This window comes from Babylonia areolata, chromosome 1 (assembly GCF_041734735.1).
Source record: "Babylonia areolata isolate BAREFJ2019XMU chromosome 1, ASM4173473v1, whole genome shotgun sequence".
NCBI lineage: Eukaryota > Metazoa > Mollusca > Gastropoda > Neogastropoda > Buccinidae > Babylonia > Babylonia areolata.
This window is the reverse complement of record NC_134876.1, coordinates 1,210,581-1,234,016: the sequence shown is the minus strand read 5'-3', so window position 1 is coordinate 1,234,016 and position 23,436 is coordinate 1,210,581. Positions and strand designations below refer to the sequence as shown.

Genomic DNA, 23,436 nt, shown 5'->3' with positions numbered 1-23,436 from the left:
TGACTATTTACTGGAAAACTACTTTTGAGAGAGGGTGGGGCATAACCTGATAATATTTTGAACATAAATATGGCTTTATTATATTTAAGTTCAATTTTCAATGGCAATATATCAAGTTCTATATAATCAGAAACATATAAAGAGGACGATTTTAGAATAACTAATTTAAGAGCACGCCTATGAAGACTTAGGAGTGGTTTTAGGATGTTATCACTCGCTGAATCCCAGACAGTTGAGGCATAGTTTATATAAGATTCAATGTAGGCGCGAAAAAATATTTTTCGAGTATGTAAATTTAAAAAATGTTTTATTTTAGAAAGTTGATATACCTTTTTGGAAATAGTTTTACATAACATTGATATGTGATCAGACCAGGTCAAGTTGTTATCAATAATTACCCCAAGAACCTTGTGACTGTCGACTTCTTCAATGACTTTGCCATTTATAAAAAGGGAGGAGGAATTAGATGCAAGAGTTTGACGCTTCTGTCTGGTTGTAATCAACATGTATTTGGTTTTTTGTGGATGCAAACTCATGTGGTTTAGTTCAGACCAATCAGTTAACTGATTAATACTTACCTGCAATGTTCTGGAAACTTCAGAGAGTTTAGAATTGTCAACGTGTAAAGTCGTATCATCAGCAAACAGTTCACATAATGCAATGATAAATAAAGGTAAATCATTTATATAAATGGAAAACAGTATTGGTCCCAACACAGAACCCTGAGGAACACCATGTTCAATAGGTAATAGAGAAGATTCTTTTCCATTAATTATCACCAGTTGTTTCCTATCAGATAAAAATGAGTGCAAGAGATCTAATGTATTGTTTGATAAGCCATAAATTCTAAGTTTTTTAAGAAGAAGTGCATGATCAATCACATCAAAGGCTTTTGCGAAGTCTACAAATAGAACTCCAGTAAAGTTATTATTATTTATATTAGTCAGCCACTTGTCAACTAAGGATGTTAGAGAGAGAGAGGGAGAAAGAGAGAGACAGAGACAGAGAGAGAGAGAGAGAGAGAGAGAGAGAGAGAGAGAGAGAGAGAGAGAGAGAGAGAGAGGAGATAATTTCGTTCCCATGCATGTCATCCGCACGCCATCAGCGGCGAATGCAATGTCATCACCCACACCCATCTTGACAATATGAAGTCTCACACCATTCACCAGTCTGTCAGTGTCAGCGCCAGATTTATATTGTCATCAACTGATAGCGGACTGGTCCACTGAGCGAACTGACAACTGGGGGATTGTTTTGTTGTTGTTGCTGCTGTTGCTGTCGTTGTTGTGGTTGCTGTTTTGTGTGTGTGTGTGTGTGTGTGTGTGTGTGTGTGTGTGGGTGTGGGTGTGGGTGTGTGTGTGCGTGTGGGTGTGTTTGTATGTGTGTGTGTATGTGTGGATTTTTGAACATGCAGTGTACTGTGTATCTTGCGTGTACACGTTCCCATTTGTGCTAGAAAGCCAATGAATGAGATAATAAAAGGAAGACTGTTTACAAACAAGAGGAACGTGGGGCCAACCACACAAAGTTGAATGGTTTAAAAAACATTAAAAAGAAGAAGAACTAGCGTGTGTTTCTGCAGTGCACACAACACGAAGCAAAGGAATCATCAAAAAGGCAATGATATTTACTGCACGCTCTCAAACAGATGACGTCTTACATCCTGCCTTTTCGGGGTATTTATAAGCAAAGAAGATGAACTTCTTTGTGAATGTGTTTGCCACGAGCATTCTAACCTTTCCCTTTATCTTTTCTTTATTTCTTTTCTTGTTCTTCTTCTTTTTTTTTTTTGTGGTGGTGTGTGTGTGTGGTTCGCAATGCATTCTGCACGTGACCTACACGTGTTCTTTGAAGCCGGAGGGTGCAGGTGTTTATCTAGCAGATACAACACCCCCTCCACCACCCCTTCACCCCCCCCACACCCCTCCCACGCCCCCTCCCCTCTCCTTCACTGTCCACCTCCTCCCTCCCTCCCTCCCTCCCCTCCACCACCCCTTCACCCCCCCACACCCCTCCCACGCCCCCTCCCCTCTCCTTCACTGTCCACCTCCTCCCTCCCTCCCTCCCCTCCACCATCAGAACCAGGAAGGCTGTTTCTGTTTCAGATTCTCAAGGAGATGTTACTTCAGTTGGACAAGTTCATATATTATATACGTACATACATTAAAACATCGGACCAGTAGCATAACCCATTGCGCTGGTCAGGCATTCAGTGCATATATGCATGCATGCAGAGATAGATAGATAGACAGATACATAGGTGTGTGTGTGTGTGTGTGTGTGTGTGTGTGTGTGTGTGTGTGTGTGTATAACGTGTGTGTGTGTGTATATCTGTGTGAGTGCGTGTGTGTGTGTGTGTGTGTGTGTGTGTGTGTGTGTGTGTAACGTGTGTGTGTGTATGTCTGTGTGAGTGCGTGTCTGTGTGTGTGTGTGTGTGTGTGTGTGTGTGTGTGTGTGTGTGTGTGTGTGTGTAACGTGTGTGTATGTCTGTGTGAGTGCGTGTGTGTGTGTGAGTGCGTGCGTGCGTGTGTGTGTGTGTGTGTGTGTGTGTGTGTGTGTGTGTGTGTGTGTGTGTGTGTGTGTGTGTGTGTGTGTGTATGTGTGAGTGTATGCCCGTCAGAGCGGATTTTTTTCTACATACTTTTGCCAGAGGACAACACTTCTTTTGCCCTGTGTTCTTTTTCAGTGTGCCAAGTGCGTGTTGCACACACAGGTTTATCGTCCATTCCCAGTCTGACTTCACGCTGTCTGATTTTCCAGTCAAGCCAGGGGCTGAGAAAGGGCGGGGCCAGGAATCGAGCCTAGACCTTTGCGGACACTGTAATGGTAGAGAAGCATCTCAACCATTCTGCTTCCTCACTCCAGGAAGGATGATGGACAGACGGGAAATCAGCCACTTGCTGTTTCCTCAGCTCACAAGCAGCTTACAAGAGGCATGGTACATCCCAGAAAGCACAGCATGTTTTCAGATGTCAACTCACGCCAGGTAAAAAAAATATCGTCCTTCGATTTCGGTGGTGTGTATGCTCGGTTCTGTTCTTCTTTCCAGACCCCAAGAACGCTGGTGAAGGAGGGGGGCGGGAAGGTAGGGGAGTGTGTGTGTGTGTGTGTGTGTGTGTGTGTGTGTGTGTGTGTGTGTGTGTGTGTGTAACGTGTGTGTGTATGTCTGTGTGAGCGTGTGTGTGTGTCTCTGGGAAGGAGCGGGGGGTGGGCAGGGGGGGGGCGGGGGGGGGGGGGGGGGGTTAAGGCACTAGCAGGTCTGCACTTCTGTTGACCTGGGAGATCTGAAAAATCCCCGCCCTCTTTAATCCACCAGGCGCCGCGACGGGGAATAGGATCCTACCCAAGACCTCTCAAACTAGAAGACCGGAGCTTTAACCCTTTCACCGCCAGTCAATTTAGAGTGTAAAATTCCCTTGTGCTACAAACACAGAAATATGGTGTCTGGGAACAGCGAGGCATTCCCCCTGTGATGTGTAGACAATATGGCCTATCCTACCACCGAACATAAAGAGCAGTAGGTTCATGGATAACAGACCCATGATCTGGTCACCCTTCAGTGGCATGGGTCCTCTACCTAGCTGCTGCATAAATGCGAGTTTGGCAGTGAAAGGGTTAATTAAACATTGGGCTGTTGTGCCCGTCGGGTCGTGTTTCTAAAATGGCTTTTTTCTGACAAGACTTGGTCGACAGAATGCCGGAACAACGTCAGATTCAACGGGGGCTGAGATGACGTGCGCTGTTAACCCCTTGACTGTTGCTGATGAGCTTGCTCATCAATGAAGGGCTGCCACTGACATAAAACAGAGCGTACAGATAGATCAGGATGTCGGCGGTCACCATTCTATATCTGTACAGTCTGTATACAACTGTAAGGATGCCTAAAGATTAATCCGAAAACATTTTGTAACATAATGTTCTAGCAACGTGTACATCCGTGGTATCGACCATTCCCTTCGTCGAGACATTGTGCGTCAAAATTCAAGCATCCTTTTCCCCCCTCGCCACCCCCACCCCTCTCCGGCCCCAGGTCCTTGACAAAGAGGTCTGGATCCTAGTCTTTCGGGTGAGACGGTAAACCAAGGTCCGAAGCGCAAGTGAAAGATCCTACAGCGAGAAAGGGGATATCCTTGGCAAAATTCTAGAACAAAAAGCAAAAAACAAAACCCAACTTTAATAGTAAAACCAATACAACTGCAAGAAAGAAAAAAAAGAAGAAAAAAAAAAATAAAAAAAAATAATGAGGATGTGTTTGCGCGCGCGCGCGCGCGTGCGTGTGTGTGTGTGTGTGTGTGAGGGGGGGGCGGAAGTGTGTGTGTGTGTGTGTGTGTGTGTGTGTGTGTGTGTGTGTGTGTGTGTGTGTGTGTGTGTGAGGGGGCGGAAGTGTGTGTGTGTGTGTGTGTGTGTGTGTGTGTGTGTGTGTGTGTGTGTGTGTGCGTCTGTACATGATGTGTGTCTGTATGTGTGTGTGTCTGGATGTGTGTGTATGTGTGTGTGTGTGTATGTGTTCTCTGTGTGTGTGTGTGTGTGTGTGTGTGTGTTCTGTGTGTGTGTGTGTGTGTGATGGGTGGCTCTATACTGTGGCGACGCACTCTCCTCCCCAGGGAGTGCAGCCAAACTTTCCACACCCCTACTCCGGTCCCCCGCGCGGCTTACGAACACACTGACGAGCGTACACACCCACACACACCACTCCATGCAGCATATAATATATAACCCGCACCCTCGTAAAATAGGAAGCTTATCGCAGTGACATTCAGGTACACTACACTGCAGCTGTTGCTGTAGCCCACTGACAATGCTCAATGCTCGTGTGCGTACGTGCGTGCGTGTGCGTGGGCAGACACTGGGAGCTAGAAAAGAGAGAGAGAGGGGGGGGGGGAAGAGTGAGAGGAGAGAGAGAGTGGAATGGGGGTGGAGGGAGGAAGGAAAGGGGGGTAGGTATGGAGGAGGGGGGTGGAGGGGGAATGGGACGGAAAATGAGTGACAGAGACAGAGAGACAGAGAGACTAAGACAAGAGAAAAGGAGAGAGAGGAAAAAGGCAGGGACACGGAGAGAGAGAGAGAGGGAGGGAGGGAGAGACAGACCTATAGACAGACAGAAGGAGTGGGAGAGAGGAGATAATTATAAAGCATGATGAGAGAGACAGAGACAGACAGACAGACCTATAGACAGACAGAAGTAGTGGGAGAGAGGAGATATAAAGCATGATGAGAGAGACAGAGACAGACAGACAGACCTATAGACAGACAGAAGGAGTGGGAGAGAGGAGATATAAAGCATGATGAGAGAGACAGAGACAGACAGACAGACATATAGACAGACAGAAGTAGTGGGAGAGAGGAGATACAAAGCAAGATGAGAGAGACAGAGAGAGACAGACAGACATATAGACAGACAGACAGACCTATAGACAGACAGAAGGAGTGGGAGAGAGGAGATACAAAGGAAGATGAGAGAGACAGAGACAGACAGACAGACCTATAGACAGACAGAAGGAGTGGGAGAGAGGAGATACAAAGCAAGATGAGAGAGACAGAGACAGACAGACAGACCTATAGACAGACAGAAGGAGTGGGAGAGAGGAGATACAAAGCAAGATGAGAGAGACAGAGACAGACAGACAGACCTATAGACAGACAGAAGGAGTGGTTGAGAGGAGATATAAAGCATGATGAGAGAGACAGAGACAGACAGACAGACCTATAGACAGACAGAAGGAGTGGTTGAGAGGAGATATAAAGCATGATGAGAGAGACAGAGACAGACAGACAGACCTATAGACAGACAGGAGTGGGAGAGAGGAGATACAAAGCAAGATGAGAGAGACAGAGGCACCAAGCGAGTGTGATGGTCAGTCATGTCCGACAATGACCATCACCACAGCACAGGAGGCTGTCCTGACTACAGTGGGGAGAGCCTTGCCCATCTTGCATCCCCACTCTCTCGGCCAAGAGGGGCAGTCTGCGTTATGGCGGTTCCCGAAGGCCAACAAGCATCCCAAGGGGGTTGCAGCACTAAGAGCCAGTGCAATCTTGCCTCCTAGTAGTTTGAGAGTCACAGTCCTTCACAAAAGACTAAACTACTGTAAATGACTTCCCATTGTAATGGAGAAACCACTGTTATACAGCTCTCACTTTGCTGTTGGTCCAACTGTAAGCTGATGTCAATGCGAGATATAAGCTGAGCGTTGAGTCGACTGAGCGAGTGGAGGGAGAGAAAAGGGTGGGTGTGTGTGTATGTGAGGGGGGAGGAGGGTGTGGCTGTGGAGGGGGGGGGGAACCAAGACCACAGCCTGACCAACCTGACCTCAAGCTAGTCAATATGTAATTAAACTCCACCCCACTGGAGAGAAAAAGAGATGTGTGTGGGCGGGAAGGAAGGGGGGGAAGGAGAGGAAGAGGGATGGGGGTGGGAGAGATTTGGAGGGATAATGAGACTGAGATAAGAAAGAAAGATAGGGAGGGGGAGAGAGAAGGGGGGAGGAGAGACAGACAGAAACAAACACACACACACACACACACACACACACACACACACACAGAGGGGGGGGGGGGGAGAAGACCAGAGACTGAGAGAGAAATGACAGACAGACAGACAGACAGACAGACAATGTAAAGACTGACAGATCTCCATACAGACACAGGCAGCACATCCATATATGTGTAAAGGGCATTACACACCAAGGGCACAGACCACACCAACCACTGACGTGACCCATTCATTCTGCTACAACTGACGCACATTCCGTCAGATCATCGCCACCCGTTACTGCATCCCCACCCCCATCCCTCCCACCTCCCACCCACAACATTCTTTGGGAAACTTCCGGACGACAGGCACACGATCCTGCCTGGGAAAAACCCCGTTCTTTATCGAGCGATCTCTTGTCTACAGATATATTCCATGACAGTGGCACTAAACATTCTCACGGAAGCAAACAAGCTGTTCATTCTCCAAACAGCAAATAACGTACACGTGCCGTTCCCCATCTTAATGAAAACTGCGGTAAATGTTTACAGCTCTTTTCAAGGATTAGAAAAAGACACGCCCACCCGGATTCAAGTTGATAGATAAGGAGTAGGAGAAAGAGAGAGAGAGAGAGAGAGGGAGAGAGAGAGAGAGAGGGAGGGAGAGAGAGAGAGAGAGGGAGAGAGAGAGGGGGAGAGAGAGAGAGAGGGAGAGAGAGAGAGAGAGAGCGGGAGAGAGAGAGAGAGAAGGGGTGCGGGGGGAGGGGGCGCGGGGGGATGGGGAGAGAAGGACATGAGGAAGAACTAGCGAGAGAGGGAAGATGGAGATGAGAGGGAGGAATGGAGAGAGGGGTGGAAGCAGAAGGGGGGGGGGAGAGAGAAGGACATGAGGAAGAACTAGCGAGAGAGGGAAAATGGAGATGAGAGGGAGGAATGGAGAGAGGGGTGGAAGCAGAAGGGGGGGGGGGGAGAGAGAAGGACATGAGGAAGAACTAGCGAGAGAGGGAAGATGGAGATGAGAGGGAGGAATGGAGAGAGGGGTGGAAGCAGAAGGGGGGGGGGGGGGAGAGAGAAGGACATGAGGAAGAACTAGCGAGAGAGGGAAGATGGAGATGAGAGGGAGGAATGGAGAGAGGGGTGGAAGCAGAAGGGGGGGGGGAGAGAGAAGGACATGAGGAAGAACTAGCGAGAGAGGGAAGATGGAGATGAGAGGGAGGAATGGAGAGAGGGGTGGAAGCAGAAGGGGGGGGGGGGAGAGAGAAGGACATGAGGAAGAACTAGCGAGAGAGGGAAGATGGAGATGAGAGGGAGGAATGGAGAGAGGGGTGGAAGCAGAAGGGGGGGGGGAGAGAAAGGGATGGGACACGAAGAGAGACGGATATATATATATATATATAGAGAGAGAGAGAGAGAGAGAGAGAGAGAGAGAGGGGGGAGAGGGAGAGAGAGAGAGGGGGAGAGGGAGAGAGAGAGGGGGGGGAGAGGGAGAGAGGGGGGGAGAGGGAGAGAGAGAGGGGGGGGAGAGAGAGAGAGAGGGAGAGAGAGGGAAAGAGAGAGGGATAGAGAGGGGAGAGGGAGAGAGAGAGGGGGGGGGGGGGCAGAGAGAGAGAGAGGGAGAGAGAGAGAGAGAGAGGGAAAGAGAGAGGGATAGAGAGGGGAGAGGGAGAGAGAGAGAAAAGGGTGGAGAGAGAGGGAGGGAGAGAGAGAGGGGGGAGAGGGACAGAGACACAGAGAGAGCGACAGAGAGACAGGCAGACAGACAGAGACAGAAGCAGAGAGACAGCATAGAACAAAATGTAATTCATCTTCCTTGACTGTTTTACATAATGGACAAATCAGATCTCTTTCATTATGTTCTCTCATTATGAGGGAGAGAGGGGGGACATAGAGGGGGGGACAGAGAGAGAGAGAAGGGGGGAGAAAGAGAGAGAAGGGGGGGGGGGGAGTGCACAGAAAAAAGATAGAGGTGGGAGAAAGAGATTGGGGGAGAGACCAGACTGAGAGAGGGAGACTGTCTCAAGAAAGTTGTATCCAGTGTCATTGTATTGTATTGTATTGTATTGTGTTGTATCGTATTGTGTTGTGTTGTGTTGTATTGTATTGTATTGTACTGTAATGTATTGTATTGTATTGTACTGCATTGTATTGTATTGTATTACTTTTTGTCACAACTGTGCAAGTCAAGCTAATCAATACTCTATGTCAGTCAGGTCGCCACAGTCCAGTGCCACCTATCAAAATAACTGTATATGCAAGGCAAGTAGTTTCACAACCAAATGCAGAATTTTACCAGAGAAAGAGCCTTTTGATGCTGTGGGCCCTTTTACTGACGTGCAGGAAGTGGCATATATATTCTTATATATATATATATATATATATATATATATATATATATATATATATATATATATATATATATATGCTGTACACATTTATTACGAAATCTAAAAACAAATCTCTGGCCGGCAGTGTTTTATACCAGAATGAGAATTCGATTAACTTAAATTATCTCAGCAAGAGAAATTAAGTGAGGTGAAGTCTGTGTCAGTATAGATTACAAGCAGAACAGCAAATTTGGGCATAGAACGCCCCCTCCCCCTCACTCACACACAAACACACACACACAGACATGTATAATATATATATATATATATATATATATATATATATATATATATATATGTCTGTGTGTGTGTATAGTATGCAAACTAAGCCCGATAAAAAGAAATAAAATTTAAAAACTACCATAACATCCTTACCTCCCACACACAATGTCGACGTATCCAGAACTCTCTCTCCTCCTGTCACGGCCCCTGCGGTCAGCCCAGACCACACCACCCCCACCACCACCAACCACCACGTCCACATGATGGTCACGTCCATATCCACCCTCTCCTCTCCGTCCTCCTCACTTCAACGACTGACTGACGACGATGAAGAAGTAGAAGAAGAAGAAGAAGCACCCCTTTAGTGGCAGACCACCACTTGAGACTGATTATTCTCCGGCGAGGGATAACTTCTCTATAATACAGACTTCGACACAGGCATCAAAAGATCATGCAGTCCGGCACTTGGCAACTACAGCAGCACTGAGCAGAGGCAGGAGCAGTTACGTACAGGTAGTTGAGGCACCAGTCTGCCTATCCCCCTCTCGCCACACCGGTAACCTACACACACACACACACACACACACACCGGTACACGTGCGTATCCAGACCCCAGCTCGCCCAGCGTGAAGCCTTAGTATAGATTTAGAACTCAACCACCACCACCACCACCACGGCACGGGACTGACAGATCGGCCCCACCAAACCGGTGAACCTGCACACGCACACGTGTATGTCGGTGTGTGTGTGTGTGCGTACGTGTGTGTGTGTGAGAAGGGTGGTGGTGGAAAAACTCAGCTGTATACCTAGGTTAGGTTGCTGGGTTTTTTTTGTTTTTTTGGTGTTTTTTTTGTTTTGTTTTTTTTAACCTTCTTCTCTTTCTTCAGCACATCCACCTTCTCTCAAGAGAGACAGGGAGAGAGAGACACGGCACAGTCGCTGCACTCACTACCTGCTGTGAGAGTAAGGCAGTTCACTGGATTCTTCGTCATGAAAAAAAAACGAAGACGAAAAAGAAAGGAATCGTTAGTTTCGCTTGCCGATGTCTGGTGGTAAAAGTTGTGATGTGGTGAAGTTGGCATAAACTGGTTGGCTGCTTTTGATAGCGATACTCAGATAAGACACTTGCACGTGGAGTAACGCTTGTAACTGGGTTACCGTGCCGGTGCGAATTGTAGGCACACCTTTTTTTCTTTTTTTTTTTATCCTCGCTGGCTTTGCTGGGGGAAAAATTCCCTTGTGTCGTTTTTGCTCGTGGAGTGACGCTTGTAATTCAGTGTGCAACCGTGTAACTTGTAAGCACACCTTTTTATTTGGTAGCTTTGCAGGGGAAAAAAGCAACAGTCTTGTTTGGGGTGTTTTTTTCTCCTTTTTCGTTAATCCAATCCTTCTCCCTTTCCCTTGCCCTTCCTGTACAAACCACAAACACTTCAAGTCATTTCACGAAGGTACATAATTTAACTTGGCCTAGTTTACTGCAGACCTAGGCTACAAGTCTGACGACAGCCGGTATTCAGCGTTTTCGATATTTGCCCTGGGGCAGTTAACTGAGCATGATAGCGCAGCGATAGCACGACCACTGGCCAACATCCACCACACTGTGTATCTATTTTTATGTCCTGTGGTTTAAACACCGCGTTTCGTCAACACACGGATAATAGAACATGTCCCGAAGTTATACAACGGACATGAACAACAATTAACGGCACACCAAGCACACACACACACAAAAGAAAGTTCCTGCAATAAAATTGCGCTCACACATTCATCCAACGGTGCAGCTGACAAGCAAATGAAGCGAAAAGGGTTTCTCAGTAATTCAGACCACAGACTCCTAAACTGATCGCTTCTGCAGAACCTTTTCCGCTCACTCAACAGAACGTGAGTCGAACACCTGTTCAATGTACTGATCAGGTACGTGACCCGCCGTGTACCACTAACTGACGCTCACTTGCTCTCGCGGCGATCAAACTGTTTCCACTACACAACAGCTAGCTGTCTGCTTTTCCAACTACCAACCCGACATTTATATACTGGTCGAACACCAAAAAACCACGCAAGTCACTTCGTAGCACTATTGCTGCTTTGCCCGCAGTTATTTTCTCCCTTTCTCAGTGGCGATATAATTGGAGACACGATTCACACAAAACCAACAGCCAGCAGCACCCTTGTGTGTGCGTGTGTGTGTGTGTATGCGTGTGTATGCGCGCGCGCGCCGATGTTGACGCAATCTATGTGCTCGTTCAGAACTGCCTTGTTTTGACAAGCCTCACCCTTTCCGGTCCGTTTACCCCCACCACCACCACCACCACAATCGACTAAAACACGCGACTGCAATCACGTCACACCACCATGGCCTCCATACACGCTGTAGTAGTAAAACACACACACGCTTTCCGATCACCAAACATGGCCGCTATACGTCCTGTCACCGGTACTGCGTTAAAACCAAGATCGGACGGAACACTCCCCCCAAAACCCAACCCCCTCGCCTCCCCCCCTCCCCCTCATCCCCCCCTCTCTCTCTCTCTCTCTCTCCACGCGCGCGCGTTTGTGTATGTGTGTGTGTCTCAGACAGCCTTTTAAAAACCGATCGCTACTACTAAGAACTACGTTGTCAATCAGACAAGCGAACAGCTCACATACCATGGCTGTGGAGGGCTATTCGAGGGGCGGGCGGGGGACTTTGGTTTTTAATAACAACGTGAATGGGATTGCATTCACTGCAAGCAGACAGGGGTAGGTATGCTGTGTGTGGTTTGCCAGTTTGGGTATATTTGCGTAAAGGTCGGGTCACTCGTTGCATGGTGTTCTATTCTTTTTTAAAGGTGCTGTCACCGGTAATGTCACTAAGCGTTAGGCCACAGGGCGTACAATTAAGGATTTCGCCGCTTGACTAGACTGCACCAATCTGATTATACCTTGGCGAGGAGTATCATTGGCACGTGGAAACACACACACACACACACACACACGACGCCATATAATAAGCACGAACCAAGGGGGAGCAAAAAAAAAGTCTTGTTGAAGTAGGCAAAAGGAAGTTGAAAATGACAGATGGAACTTCCATATCCCCAGGGAAGGAGCTTTATGTCACTTAACGGAGTGTTGAAGTAGGCAAAAGGAAGTTGAAAACGACAGATGGAACTTCCATATCCCCAGGGAAGGAGCTTCATGTCACTTAACGGAGTGTGACGAGTCACGTTTCACGGCTCAGTCTGCAGTCATGGCCTCCCTCAGTCCAAAACAACTGGTGTTGAGTTTGATCGTGTTTACCTGGTCATCCAGATGATCGCTTAAAATACTGGGTGCATAACATTGCTGACTGGAGACACAGAGAGAGAGGGGGGGAGAGAGAGAGACAGACAGACAGACAGACAGACAGACTGACAGAGGTACAGAGACAGAGAGAGACACACACAGAGCGCACGCGTGTTTGTGTGTGTGGAAGACAGAGAGAGAGAGAGAGAGAGACAGAGAGTTACGGGCGCAAGGACATGACTCAGGTGGAGGTGGTGAGGAGAGAGGAAGGGGGAAGGGTGTGTGTGTGGGAGGGGGGGGGAGAGTGAGGGCAGAGAGACACAGGGGGGTCCTGTCTATGGGAATTTCCCGCACACCCGGAAAAGAAAATATCAAGATTCCGGCAACAGACTACACTGGTCACCTTTATGATACAATACATAAACACCTTCCCTGAATCAGCCACGTTCATGTGGAGAACAGACTACACTGGTCACCTTTATAATACAACACATAAACACCTTCCCTGAATTAGCCACGTTCATGTGGAGAACAGACTACACTGGTCACCTTTATGATACAATACATAAACACCTTCCCTGAATCAGCCACGTTCATGTGGAGAACAGAGTGTACTGGTCACCTTTATAATACAATATATAAACACCTTCCCTGAACAAGCCAAGCACATGTATGTGAAGAAAGTGATGTGTGTAATAAACGATGAATACACAACACGGTCGTCACGACCCTAAACATTTCACTTCGCGGATAGCAGCTGCAGTGGGGTGGTCCTCAACACACACCCCTCACACACACACACACACACACACACCCCTCACACACACGCACGCACACACCTTCACACACACACACCCCTCACACACACACACCCCTCACACACACACACACACACACACACACACACACACACACACACCACGATTCACCATCCTTCCCTCATGAACCACTCCATCATTTCTTAAACCTGGTAAACGAAAGCTTTGGGGTTTATCTTGTTTCAATGTGACTTTCTTATTGTTCTTCCCTTTCTTCTTCTCCTCTTTCTTCTTCTTCTTCTTGGCATTCACAGCCACACCATCAACCCAGCTCTGGCGATGAATGGCATCATTTTCTCCTGCTCTTATTAGTTGCCATAATTATTGTGTGGTCGTGAGTGGAGTGTCGACAGGCCACACATCTTGTCTTGCCTGTTTGTACCAGGGGGCAGTATTAGTTTGGAGGCTGTGTTCCACTGGCTGGTCTCCCTGTCCACAGGGGCAGGTGCCACATGGTACCAGCTGCAGATTTTCGGTGCCCCCCCCACCCCCATGCCCCCTCCACCCACCACCTTGTTTTCATTTTGTATTTTATTATCTATCGGTGTGCGAGTGGGTGTAACATTTGGGGGGTGCATGCAATAGGTGGTTTCAGTCTGAATGGAAAGTGCCTTGGTGTGTGTGTGTGTGTGTGTGTGTGTGTGTGTGTGTGTGACGTGTGCAGTGTAATGTGCAGCAGTTCGCAAGGTTGAGTAAATGAACACCACACACGACACTATTTTGTAGTTTTTCTTGACGCTGACGAAACAAAATATCAATGATTTTGTCTTATATAGATTATGTTGAATGCACGTGGAGGGGGATGAATTTTGACTGGACGTCACACGTACTGGTGATTGTGGACAGTTTTTTCTTTTCTTTTTTTTTCTTTTTTTGTTTGTCGTCCTTAAGGCTGAAACACGGAAGTCTTGACATATTCTGGCAGTGGTATCTCAAACTGTCCTTTTAAAAACGTAATGTCGGTGTGTGGTACCATGTGAGAGAGAGACGAATAACGCACGCAAAATCTTCACCTATGTATCCTGTCTCACTGAAACGCCAACAATGCACACAACACACACCCTAGCGGAACAGAAACCTGCCTACATTTTTTTAAAAAAAGACACAAAAAAAACCAACCCCCCCGCCCCCCCCCCCCCCCCCCCCCGAGGTGTGAGAAGAGAGATTTCTTTCAACTGGGAGGCCGGGTGAGGGATGGGAGGAAGAGAGGGGGTGGGGTGGAGTTATAGGGGTGTTTAATGGGGGAGGGGGGTGGGGAGAGAAGAAAGGGGGGGGGGGGGGGGGGAGAGAGGGAGAGGGGGCAGAGTTATAGGGGGTGTTTAATGGGGGAGGGGGTGGGGAGAGAAGAAAGGGGGGGAGGATGGGAGGAAGAGGGGGCGGAGCAGAGTTAGAGGGGTGTTTGATAGAGGAAGGGGAGAGGGGAGAAGAAAGGGGGGTGTGAGGGCTGGGTTAGAGGGGTGTTTGATAGAGGAAGGGGAGGGGAGAGAAGAAAGGGGGGTGTGAGGGCTGGGTTAGAGGGGTGTTTGATAGAGGAAGGGGAGGGGAGAGAAGAAAGGGGGGGTGTGAGGGCTGGGTTAGAGGGGTGTTTGATAGAGGAAGGGGAGGGGGAGAGAAGGGGGTGGGAGGGCTGGGTTAGAGGGGTGTTTGATAGAGGAAGGGGAGAGGGGAGAAGAAAGGGGGGGTGTGAGGGCTGGGTTAGAGGGGTGTTTGATAGAGGAAGGGGAGGGGGAGAGAAGGGGGTGTGAGGGCTGGGTTAGAGGGGTGTTTGATAGAGGAAGGGGAGGGGGGAGAAGAAAGGGGGGGGTGAGGGCTGGGTTAGAGGGGTGTTTGATAGAGGAAGGGGAGGGGGGAGAAGAAAGGGGGGGTGTGAGGGCTGGGTTAGAGGGGTGTTTGATAGAGGAAGGGGAGGGAGAGAGAAGGGGGTGTGAGGGCTGGGTTAGAGGGGTGTTTGATAGAGGAAGGGGAGGGGAGGAGAAGGGGGTGTGAGGGCTGGGTTAGAGGGGTGTTTGATAGAGGAAGGGGAGGGGGAGAGAAGGGGGTGTGAGGGCTGGGTTAGAGGGGTGTTTGATAGAGGAAGGGGAGGGGGAGAGAAGAAGGGGGTGTGAGGGCTGGGTTAGAGGGGTGTTTGATAGAGGAAGGGGAGGGGAGAGAAGAAGGGGGTGTGAGGGCTGGGTTAGAGGGGTGTTTGATAGAGGAAGGGGAGGGGGAGAGAAGGGGGTGTGAGGGCTGGGTTAGAGGGGTGTTTGATAGAGGAAGGGGAGGGGAGAGAAGAAAGGGGGGTGAGGGCTGGGTTAGAGGGGTGTTTGATAGAGGAAGGGGAGGGGAGAGAAGAAAGGGGGGGGGAGGGCTGGGTTAGAGGGGTGTTTGATAGAGGAAGGGGAGGGGAGAGAAGAAGGGGGGGTGTGAGGGCTGGGTTAGAGGGGTGTTTGATAGAGGAAGGGGAGGGGGGAGAAGAAAGGGGGGGGGAGGGCTGGGTTAGAGGGGTGTTTGATAGAGGAAGGGGAGGGGAGAGAAGAAAGGGGGGTGAGGGCTGGGTTAGAGGGGTGTTTGATAGAGGAAGGGGAGGGGAGAGAAGGGGGGTGTGAGGGCTGGGTTAGAGGGGTGTTTGATAGAGGAAGGGGAGGGGAGAGAGAAGGGGGGTGAGGGCTGGGTTAGAGGGGTGTTTGATAGAGGAAGGGGAGGGGAGAGAAGAAAGGGGGGGGGGTGGAGGGCTGGGTTAGAGGTGTGTTTGATAGAGGAAGGGGAGGGGAGAGAAGAAGGGGGTGTGAGGGCTGGGTTAGAGGGGTGTTTGATAGAGGAAGGGGAGGGGGAGAAGAAAGGGGGGGGGAGGGCTGGGTTAGAGGGGTGTTTGATAGAGGAAGGGGAGGGGGAGAGAAGGGGGGGGGGAGGGCTGGGTTAGAGGGGTGTTTGATAGAGGAAGGGGAGGGGGGAGAAGAAAGGGGGGGGAGGGCTGGGTTAGAGGGGTGTTTGATAGAGGAAGGGGAGGGGAGAGAGAAGGGGGGTGAGGGCTGGGTTAGAGGGGTGTTTGATAGAGGAAGGGGAGGGGGGAGAAGAAAGGGGGGGTGAGGGCTGGGTTAGAGGGGTGTTTGATAGAGGAAGGGGAGGGGGGAGAAGAAAGGGGGGGGGGAGGGCTGGGTTAGAGGGGTGTTTGATAGAGGAAGGGGAGGGGAGAGAAGAAAGGGGGGTGAGGGCTTGGTTAGAGGGGTGTTTGATAGAGGAAGGGGAGGGGAGAGAAGAAAGGGGGGGGAGGGCTGGGTTAGAGGGGTGTTTGATAGAGGAAGGGGAGGGGGAGAGAAGGGGGTGTGAGGGCTGGGTTAGAGGGGTGTTTGATAGAGGAAGGGGAGGGGGAGAGAAGAAAGGGGGGGGTGAGGGCTGGGTTAGAGGGGTGTTTGATAGAGGAAGGGGAGGGGAGAGAAGGGGGTGTGAGGGCTGGGTTAGAGGGGTGTTTGATAGAGGAAGGGGAGGGGAGAGAAGAAAGGGGGGTGAGGGCTGGGTTAGAGGGGTGTTTGATAGAGGAAGGGGAGGGGAGAGAAGAAAGGGGGGGGAGGGCTGGGTTAGAGGGGTGTTTGATAGAGGAAGGGGAGGGGGAGAAGAAAGGGGGGGTGAGGGCTGGGTTAGAGGGGTGTTTGATAGAGGAAGGGGAGGGGAGAGAAGAAAGGGGGGGGTGAGGGCTGGGTTAGAGGGGTGTTTGATAGAGGAAGGGGAGGGGAGAAGAAAGGGGGGTGTGAGGGCTGGGTTAGAGGGGTGTTTGATAGAGGAAGGGGAGGGGAGAGAAGAAAGGGGGGGTGAGGGCTGGGTTAGAGGGGTGTTTGATAGAGGAAGGGGAGGGGAGAGAGAAGGGGGTGTGAGGGCTGGGTTAGAGGGGTGTTTGATAGAGGAAGGGGAGGGGAGAGAAGGGGGGTGTGAGGGCTGGGTTAGAGGGGTGTTTGATAGAGGAAGGGGAGGGGAGAGAGAAAGGGGGGTGTGAGGGCTGGGTTAGAGGGGTGTTTGATAGAGGAAGGGGAGGGGAGAGAAGAAAGGGGGGTGAGGGCTGGGTTAGAGGGGTGTTTGATAGAGGAAGGGGAGGGGAGAGAAGAAAGGGGGGGGAGGGCTGGGTTAGAGGGGTGTTTGATAGAGGAAGGGGAGGGGAGAGAAGAAGGGGGTGTGAGGGCTGGGTTAGAGGGGTGTTTGATAGAGGAAGGGGAGGGGGGAGAAGAAAGGGGGGGGAGGGCTGGGTTAGAGGGGTGTTTGATAGAGGAAGGGGAGGGGAGAGAAGAAAGGGGGGTGTGAGGGCTGGGTTAGAGGGGTGTTTGATAGAGGAAGGGGAGGGGAGAGAAGAAAGGGGGGGGAGGGCTGGGTTAGAGGGGTGTTTGATAGAGGAAGGGGAGGGGAGAGAAGAAAGGGGGGTGTGTGTGAGGGCTGGGTTAGAGGGGTGTTTGATAGAGGAAGGGGAGGGGAGAGAAGGGGGTGTGAGGGCTGGGTTAGAGGGGTGTTTGATAGAGGAAGGGGAGGGGGAGACAGTTGGGCGACAGTCATGTAAACCACCTGACAACCTGACACCACCAGGAGGAAGACCCCACTATTTCAACCGTGTCGGGAATCGAGACGTATTCTTTTACTTCACTGGAGACGACACACTCTTGTTTACAGCGGTGGTGGCCTGGAGCCAGTTGCATTGCTTGGTTCGAACTTTTTGACAGTTACACGTGACTAAATGCCTACGTTGATCGAACTACGCCATTGGTCAGTTCCATGCTACACAGTTAGTAGCGGCGTACGACCATACTAGGCTCTTCCGTCCGGGCAATGCAACTGGATCCTGTTTTTGTGTGTGTGTGGTTTTTTTTGCACTCGACAAAGGAACGATCGTCCACGACTTGGAGTCCCATATATCACTAGAAACGATACTTACATGTGTGGAGCGGTGGTGGTGGCTCGGTGGAAATGCGACAGCATAGGAAGCAAGTGGACTCAGGATCGAGTCCCATACACAGTGTAGGATGTAGGCTATATGTTTTTGCATTGTATTTCTCTTTTTATCACAACAGATTTCCCTGTGTGAAATTCGGGCTGCTCTCCCCAGGGAGAGCGCGTCGCTACACTACAGCGCCACCCATTTTTTGTATTTTTTTCTGTGTGCAGCTTTATTTGTTTTTCCTATCGAAGTGGATTTTTCTACAGAATTTTGCCAGGAACAACCCTTTTGTTGCCGTGGGTTCTTTTACGTGCGCTAAGTGCATGCTGCACACGGGACCTCGGTTTATCGTCTCATCCGAATGACTAGCGTCCAGACCACCACTCAAGGTCTAGTGGAGGGGGAGAAAATATCGGCGGCTGAGCCGTGATCGAGACAGCGCGCTCAGATTCTCTCGCTTCCTAGGCCATCACTCCACACGTTACCTCTAGGCCATCACTCCACTGTCACTCCCCATTCCACTGCACCTCGAGTGGTGGTCAGTGTGCGTGTGTCGTTGGGAGGAGGGATAATCATCACGTGTGTGCTGCATGTGCTTAGCACTTAGTACAAGTGGCTGTGCTTGACTGGTTTTATCTGACACTATTATCGTAGTAATGACTTTCCGAAATGTCACATGTAGTCTTAAAGATAATATATGTATGTGTGCATTGGGTTATGCAGAAATCGCCAAAGTTCCTGTTTTATTGGAATTGCTACCTTGGTTTCTGCCGAGGAAACTATATTTTACGACTTTCATATGCCGTATATATATGCATATATATATATATATATATATATATATATATACATTCGTACATATTGAGATAAATACATAGAGATGGTATGTGTGCACACGCGCGCTTGCATGTGTGAGTGTCTGTGTGTGTGCGTGCGTGTGAGCGCGCGCGTATATGAGTGTGTTCGTGTATGCATGCATATAGCCTATATGAATGGGGTGAGAAAAAATACTATTTGTGTGTACTGTTGTGTGTGTGTGCTTGCGTGTGTGAGTGACAGAGAGAAAGAGAGAGAGAGAGAGAGAGAGAGTGGTGTGTGTGTGTGTGTGTGTGTGTGTGTGTGTGTGTGTGTGTGTGTGTGTGTGTGTGTGTGTGTGTGTGTTGTTCAGATCAGATCCGTCTTCGTGGAAGATTCTCTCTGGGTCGAGCCTCTGCATGGCAGGAAACGGAAGGCTCGACCCAGAGAGAATCTTCCACGAAGACGGATGTCATCTGAACCCTCTGTGCCCACACCGTTTAATCACACGACTGTTTCCTCACGGGAGGTCTGAAGTCACACGCACAGCATCCGCGTGGCTACAAGTCCCTGCAGTTGAGAGTGAACCGTTAACACGTGGACGATTGCGAAGGTTCAGTTTTCTTCACCTAGAATGAATTACTTGGAAAAGAAAACACGTGACACAACAAACACCTTGTCCCCGAAACCATCTACCCATACCATCGCAAACTGGTGTGCGTAAAATCACGGCAAAATGCGCAGCTGAGCACACTTTTGTTTTTACCCAGACTCTGATCTTTCACTTGTGACAGAATGGATAACGGATACAAAGTGAAACTGTTTGCTTTCTCTCCATACCCCTCCCTTCTCTCTTTCTCTCCTCTCTCTCCCTCTCTTTCCATCAATCTCTCTCTCTGTTCCACTCGCCTCACCAGTGACCCATTCCATCATCACCACTCACAAAGACGGAAGGCGTGGCGCTTCCTGTTTCAGAATCACGAAAATGGGAGAATTTTTCTTCTCCTCCATTCGTTTGACCAGACATTCTCAAACCGTTTTCTTCTTCTTTTTCTTCTTCGTCTTCTTCTTCTACTACTACTACTACGTATTAGGTATAACACACTGATTCTTGTGCATGACATTGTTCATAACGCATGCCCATAATATTCAGATTCATTATCTTGTTTCCAGTTCCACTGAACGTAATTCAGACAGTGCTGTTGTCCCAAAGCCTGAATTGATTTATTTAAAATGCGTCTCTCATTTAATGGAAGCATAGAATGGAACATGCTTCCAAAGACATGTCGTCAAATTTCAGCCATATCTCTCTTTAAGTCTAACATAGAAATATTTCTATTCGATGCTTTTAATTAACCTACTCGCGGTCTTTTGCATATGTGTGATCGTGCTAGCAAAGGAACAGTAAGTTCGTGTGTGTGTGTTTGAGTGTGTGGGCGTTGATGTGTGCGTATGTCTTTGTTTGCTTGTGTGTGTGTGTGTGTGTGTGTGTGTGTGTGTGTGTGTGTGTGTGTGTGTGTGTGTGTGTGTGTGTGTGTGTATGCGCGCTCATGCGTACGTGATGATATAACAACATTGCTTTGCTTTTTTAATGGACTATTCCAGTTACTGTTCTCATTCGTCCTTCTTGTTATTTTATCTTATTTCACTTTAATTCTTTATTTTTAGTTTTGTGTCGTTAATTGTGAAAAGGCCGCTACTGCATCTTATTCTTTACCCATTTAAGATTCAGTCAAGCAATCAATCAATCAATCAGTCAATCTTCTTCTTTTCCGGTAAGAATGGTAATGGTGGTATTTAACAATTATGTCATCGTAGTTAACAGTCGTTTCAGTCTTTCATGACCACCAAATATTAATTCCATGGTAACTGGTATTCATCTCACACTGTTTGAACATTTGATTAATACGTATGTCATGGTACATAATATTCATCTCAAACTGTATTTTCCATTTACATTTATGCCATGGTATCTATCCTTTATCTCAATCTGTACTATCAATTTTGTTGTTGTTGTTGTTGTTGTTGAAAAAAGTTCCGTATTTCAAAATATTCTTCATTAAAGTTAGCTAGTTATGTGTTAAATAGTCCTGTTGGTTGTTAAGTCCCCACATCATCCTCTTTTCAAGTAATAATCTGTTGTATTGCGTACGTACAATAATTCATTTGATTATTGACTGATTGTCTGTCCTAATCCCGCTTCCTACACCATTCCCCCCCCCCTCACACACACTCTTCCAATATTATGTTTTTCTTTCTCCAGTCACTGACACCCACCCTCTCCATTTTACATTTTGTACTTTATCTTTTCCACATTCTGTTCTCTCTCTCTCTCTCTCTCTCTCTCTCTCTCTCTCTCTCCTTTCCTTCTTCAATCCTTTCCCCCTCATCCTCCCCCCCACCCCCCACTCCACCTCAACCGTCCCCTTTTCAGTTGAATATTTCTTCCGGCCTGTCATTGATTTTCACGAATGATGATTTCTAATTAATGATGATAATAATCACTATTATGATAGAAAAAATAATAATACAAATAATAATAATAATAACAACAACAACAACAACAACAACAATAATAATAATAATAATAATAATAATGACAATATCATTTATTTTCAGTCTAATATCATCGTCTTAGATGAACAGACTATAACTGAATAAAGGAACGTACTATCAATTGCAAGTGTCAGTCATTCGCACCAGAAGTGTGGGTAACGCGCACTGTATCGATGGTGTCCTCACTGACTCGTGAGGAATGCTTCTCCAAGCGGAACAGAACTATGCCGCTCCCCCTCCCCCTGCCCCCCCCCCCTCCCCAACCCGTCCCCCGCAATCCCCGCCCACTTGGGGGGTGGTGGAGTGGGGTTGAAAATCCTTCACCTCCACTTGTGCAGGGACAGACATCGCAGCGTCATTCAAAACCTGTCCAAAGCTACACACCCTGTTGCAGCATTTATTGTCGCCGGGCAAATATTGTCGCCGGTGACATAATAATACGTGTCGACGTTCACCGTAGATATTGTCGCCGGCACATGCTGTCGCTAACATGTATTGTCGTCTACGAGAATATGACGCCAAAGTGCCACATTACGCGCCGTGAACTCCGGCACAATGTTATTATCGGGGAAGCTGGCAGAATGGTTAAGACGCTCATCTTCCAATACAGTCCGTGCGGGTCTGGGTTCGAATCCCGCTCCGGCCACTTTCTCCCAAGTTTGACTTGAAAATCAGACTCAGCGTCTAGTCATTCCGAGGAGACGATAAACCCAGGTCCCATTTGCAGCACACACTTGGCGCACTGAAAAAACAAACAAACATGGCAAAATTCTGCCGACGAAATCCACTCTGATAAACACACAATATACATGCATGTACCCCAAGGCATGATTAAGAGCGTTGGGTTATGCTGCTGTCATGCAAGTGCCTACCAGATGTGGTGTAGCGTATATGGATTTGTCCGAACGCAGTGACGCCTCCTTGAGAAACTGAAACTGTTATCATCGACGGGCGACAATATGACATGTGTCAGGAACGTCTGCGTGTGTTGTCACCGACGACAATTATATGCACGGCGACAATGAAGTGATAAAGTGCGTGTTGCAAAAGTCCCGTTTCCAACGCCTGCCCAACCAGAACGGAGTCGACATTCCAGTGAAGACGATACTCCCCTCTCCCTCCCCCATCCACCCTCTCTAACCTCTCTCCCTCGTTCGTTCGTTTTAAACGGGTGGTGACATTGTCAATTTCTGTTCCTCAAGACGTTAGACTATTGCTGACCTTGTTTGACATGGTCGAACGACATGTTTGGACACAAGTGTGAGAATTTTCTCCACTCAGTGCTACTATAATTATACGTCCTCTCTCACGGCAGTGACGCAGCGATAAGGTCAACGAACAAAGTTTGGCTTTCGCTATTGAGGGTGAGGTTTGTCAGGGCTGATCCTTTTGAGATCATGATAACCCCCCCCCACACACACACACACACACTTTAATGAAGACTACCAAAAATCACGATGGTCTTGTTGAAGCTCATTGTTGCTGAAGCCCTTTTTTTTCCTTTTCATTTTTACCTCTGTCTGTCTGTCTGTCTGTCTCTCTCTCTCACTCTCTCTATCTCTCTCTCTCTCCCCCCCCCCTCTCTCTTTTCCTCCTCGTGAAGGGGGCAGTATAAGCTTAACTCTCAGTAACATACTGTTTATCTTGCCGTCTCTCTCTCTGTCTCTATCTCTCTCTGTCTCTCTCTCCGTGTGTGTGTGTGTGTGTGTCCCGCTTCTCTCTCTCTCACCATATCTCTACCCTCCGCCCGCCCCCCCCCCCCCCCGCCCCCCCCCCCCCCCCACACACACACACTCCCCCTAACCCCCTTCTATTGATATCAGCCTCTCATCTTGATATTCTTATGTCAATATTTGCCGAACGATTCTTCGTGTCGGAAACAAAGACAAAAAGCGCAGTCTTCTTTTGTTTCCGAGATTCGTACAGTGTGCCAGCTACCCCCCTTCCTGTGTGACAGCTACCCCCTTCCTGCTACCCCCCTTCCTGTGTGCCAGCTACCCCCTTCCTGCTACCCCCCTTCCTGTGTGCCAGCTAC

The 23,436-nt window shown here is 48.7% G+C and overlaps 1 protein-coding gene across 3 annotated transcripts in view; it reads right to left on the bottom strand.

Annotated features, from left to right (window-relative positions):
- The window catches only part of LOC143290802 (uncharacterized), a 17,314-nt gene extending 5,829 nt beyond the window's left edge, over window positions 1-11,485 (bottom strand). Inside the window, exons 1-2 of one of the 3 annotated variants that reach the window (XM_076600339.1) lie at window positions 11,351-11,485; window positions 9,231-9,638 (exon numbers count right to left, since the gene is read on the bottom strand). In XM_076600339.1, the coding sequence (XP_076456454.1) occupies window positions 9,231-9,354 (124 nt within the window). In that variant the 5' untranslated portion in view covers window positions 9,355-9,638; window positions 11,351-11,485. The other 2 variants (XM_076600332.1, XM_076600323.1) reach the window with 2 other exon arrangements.
- Between the last annotated feature and the right edge of the window lie 11,951 nt (window positions 11,486-23,436).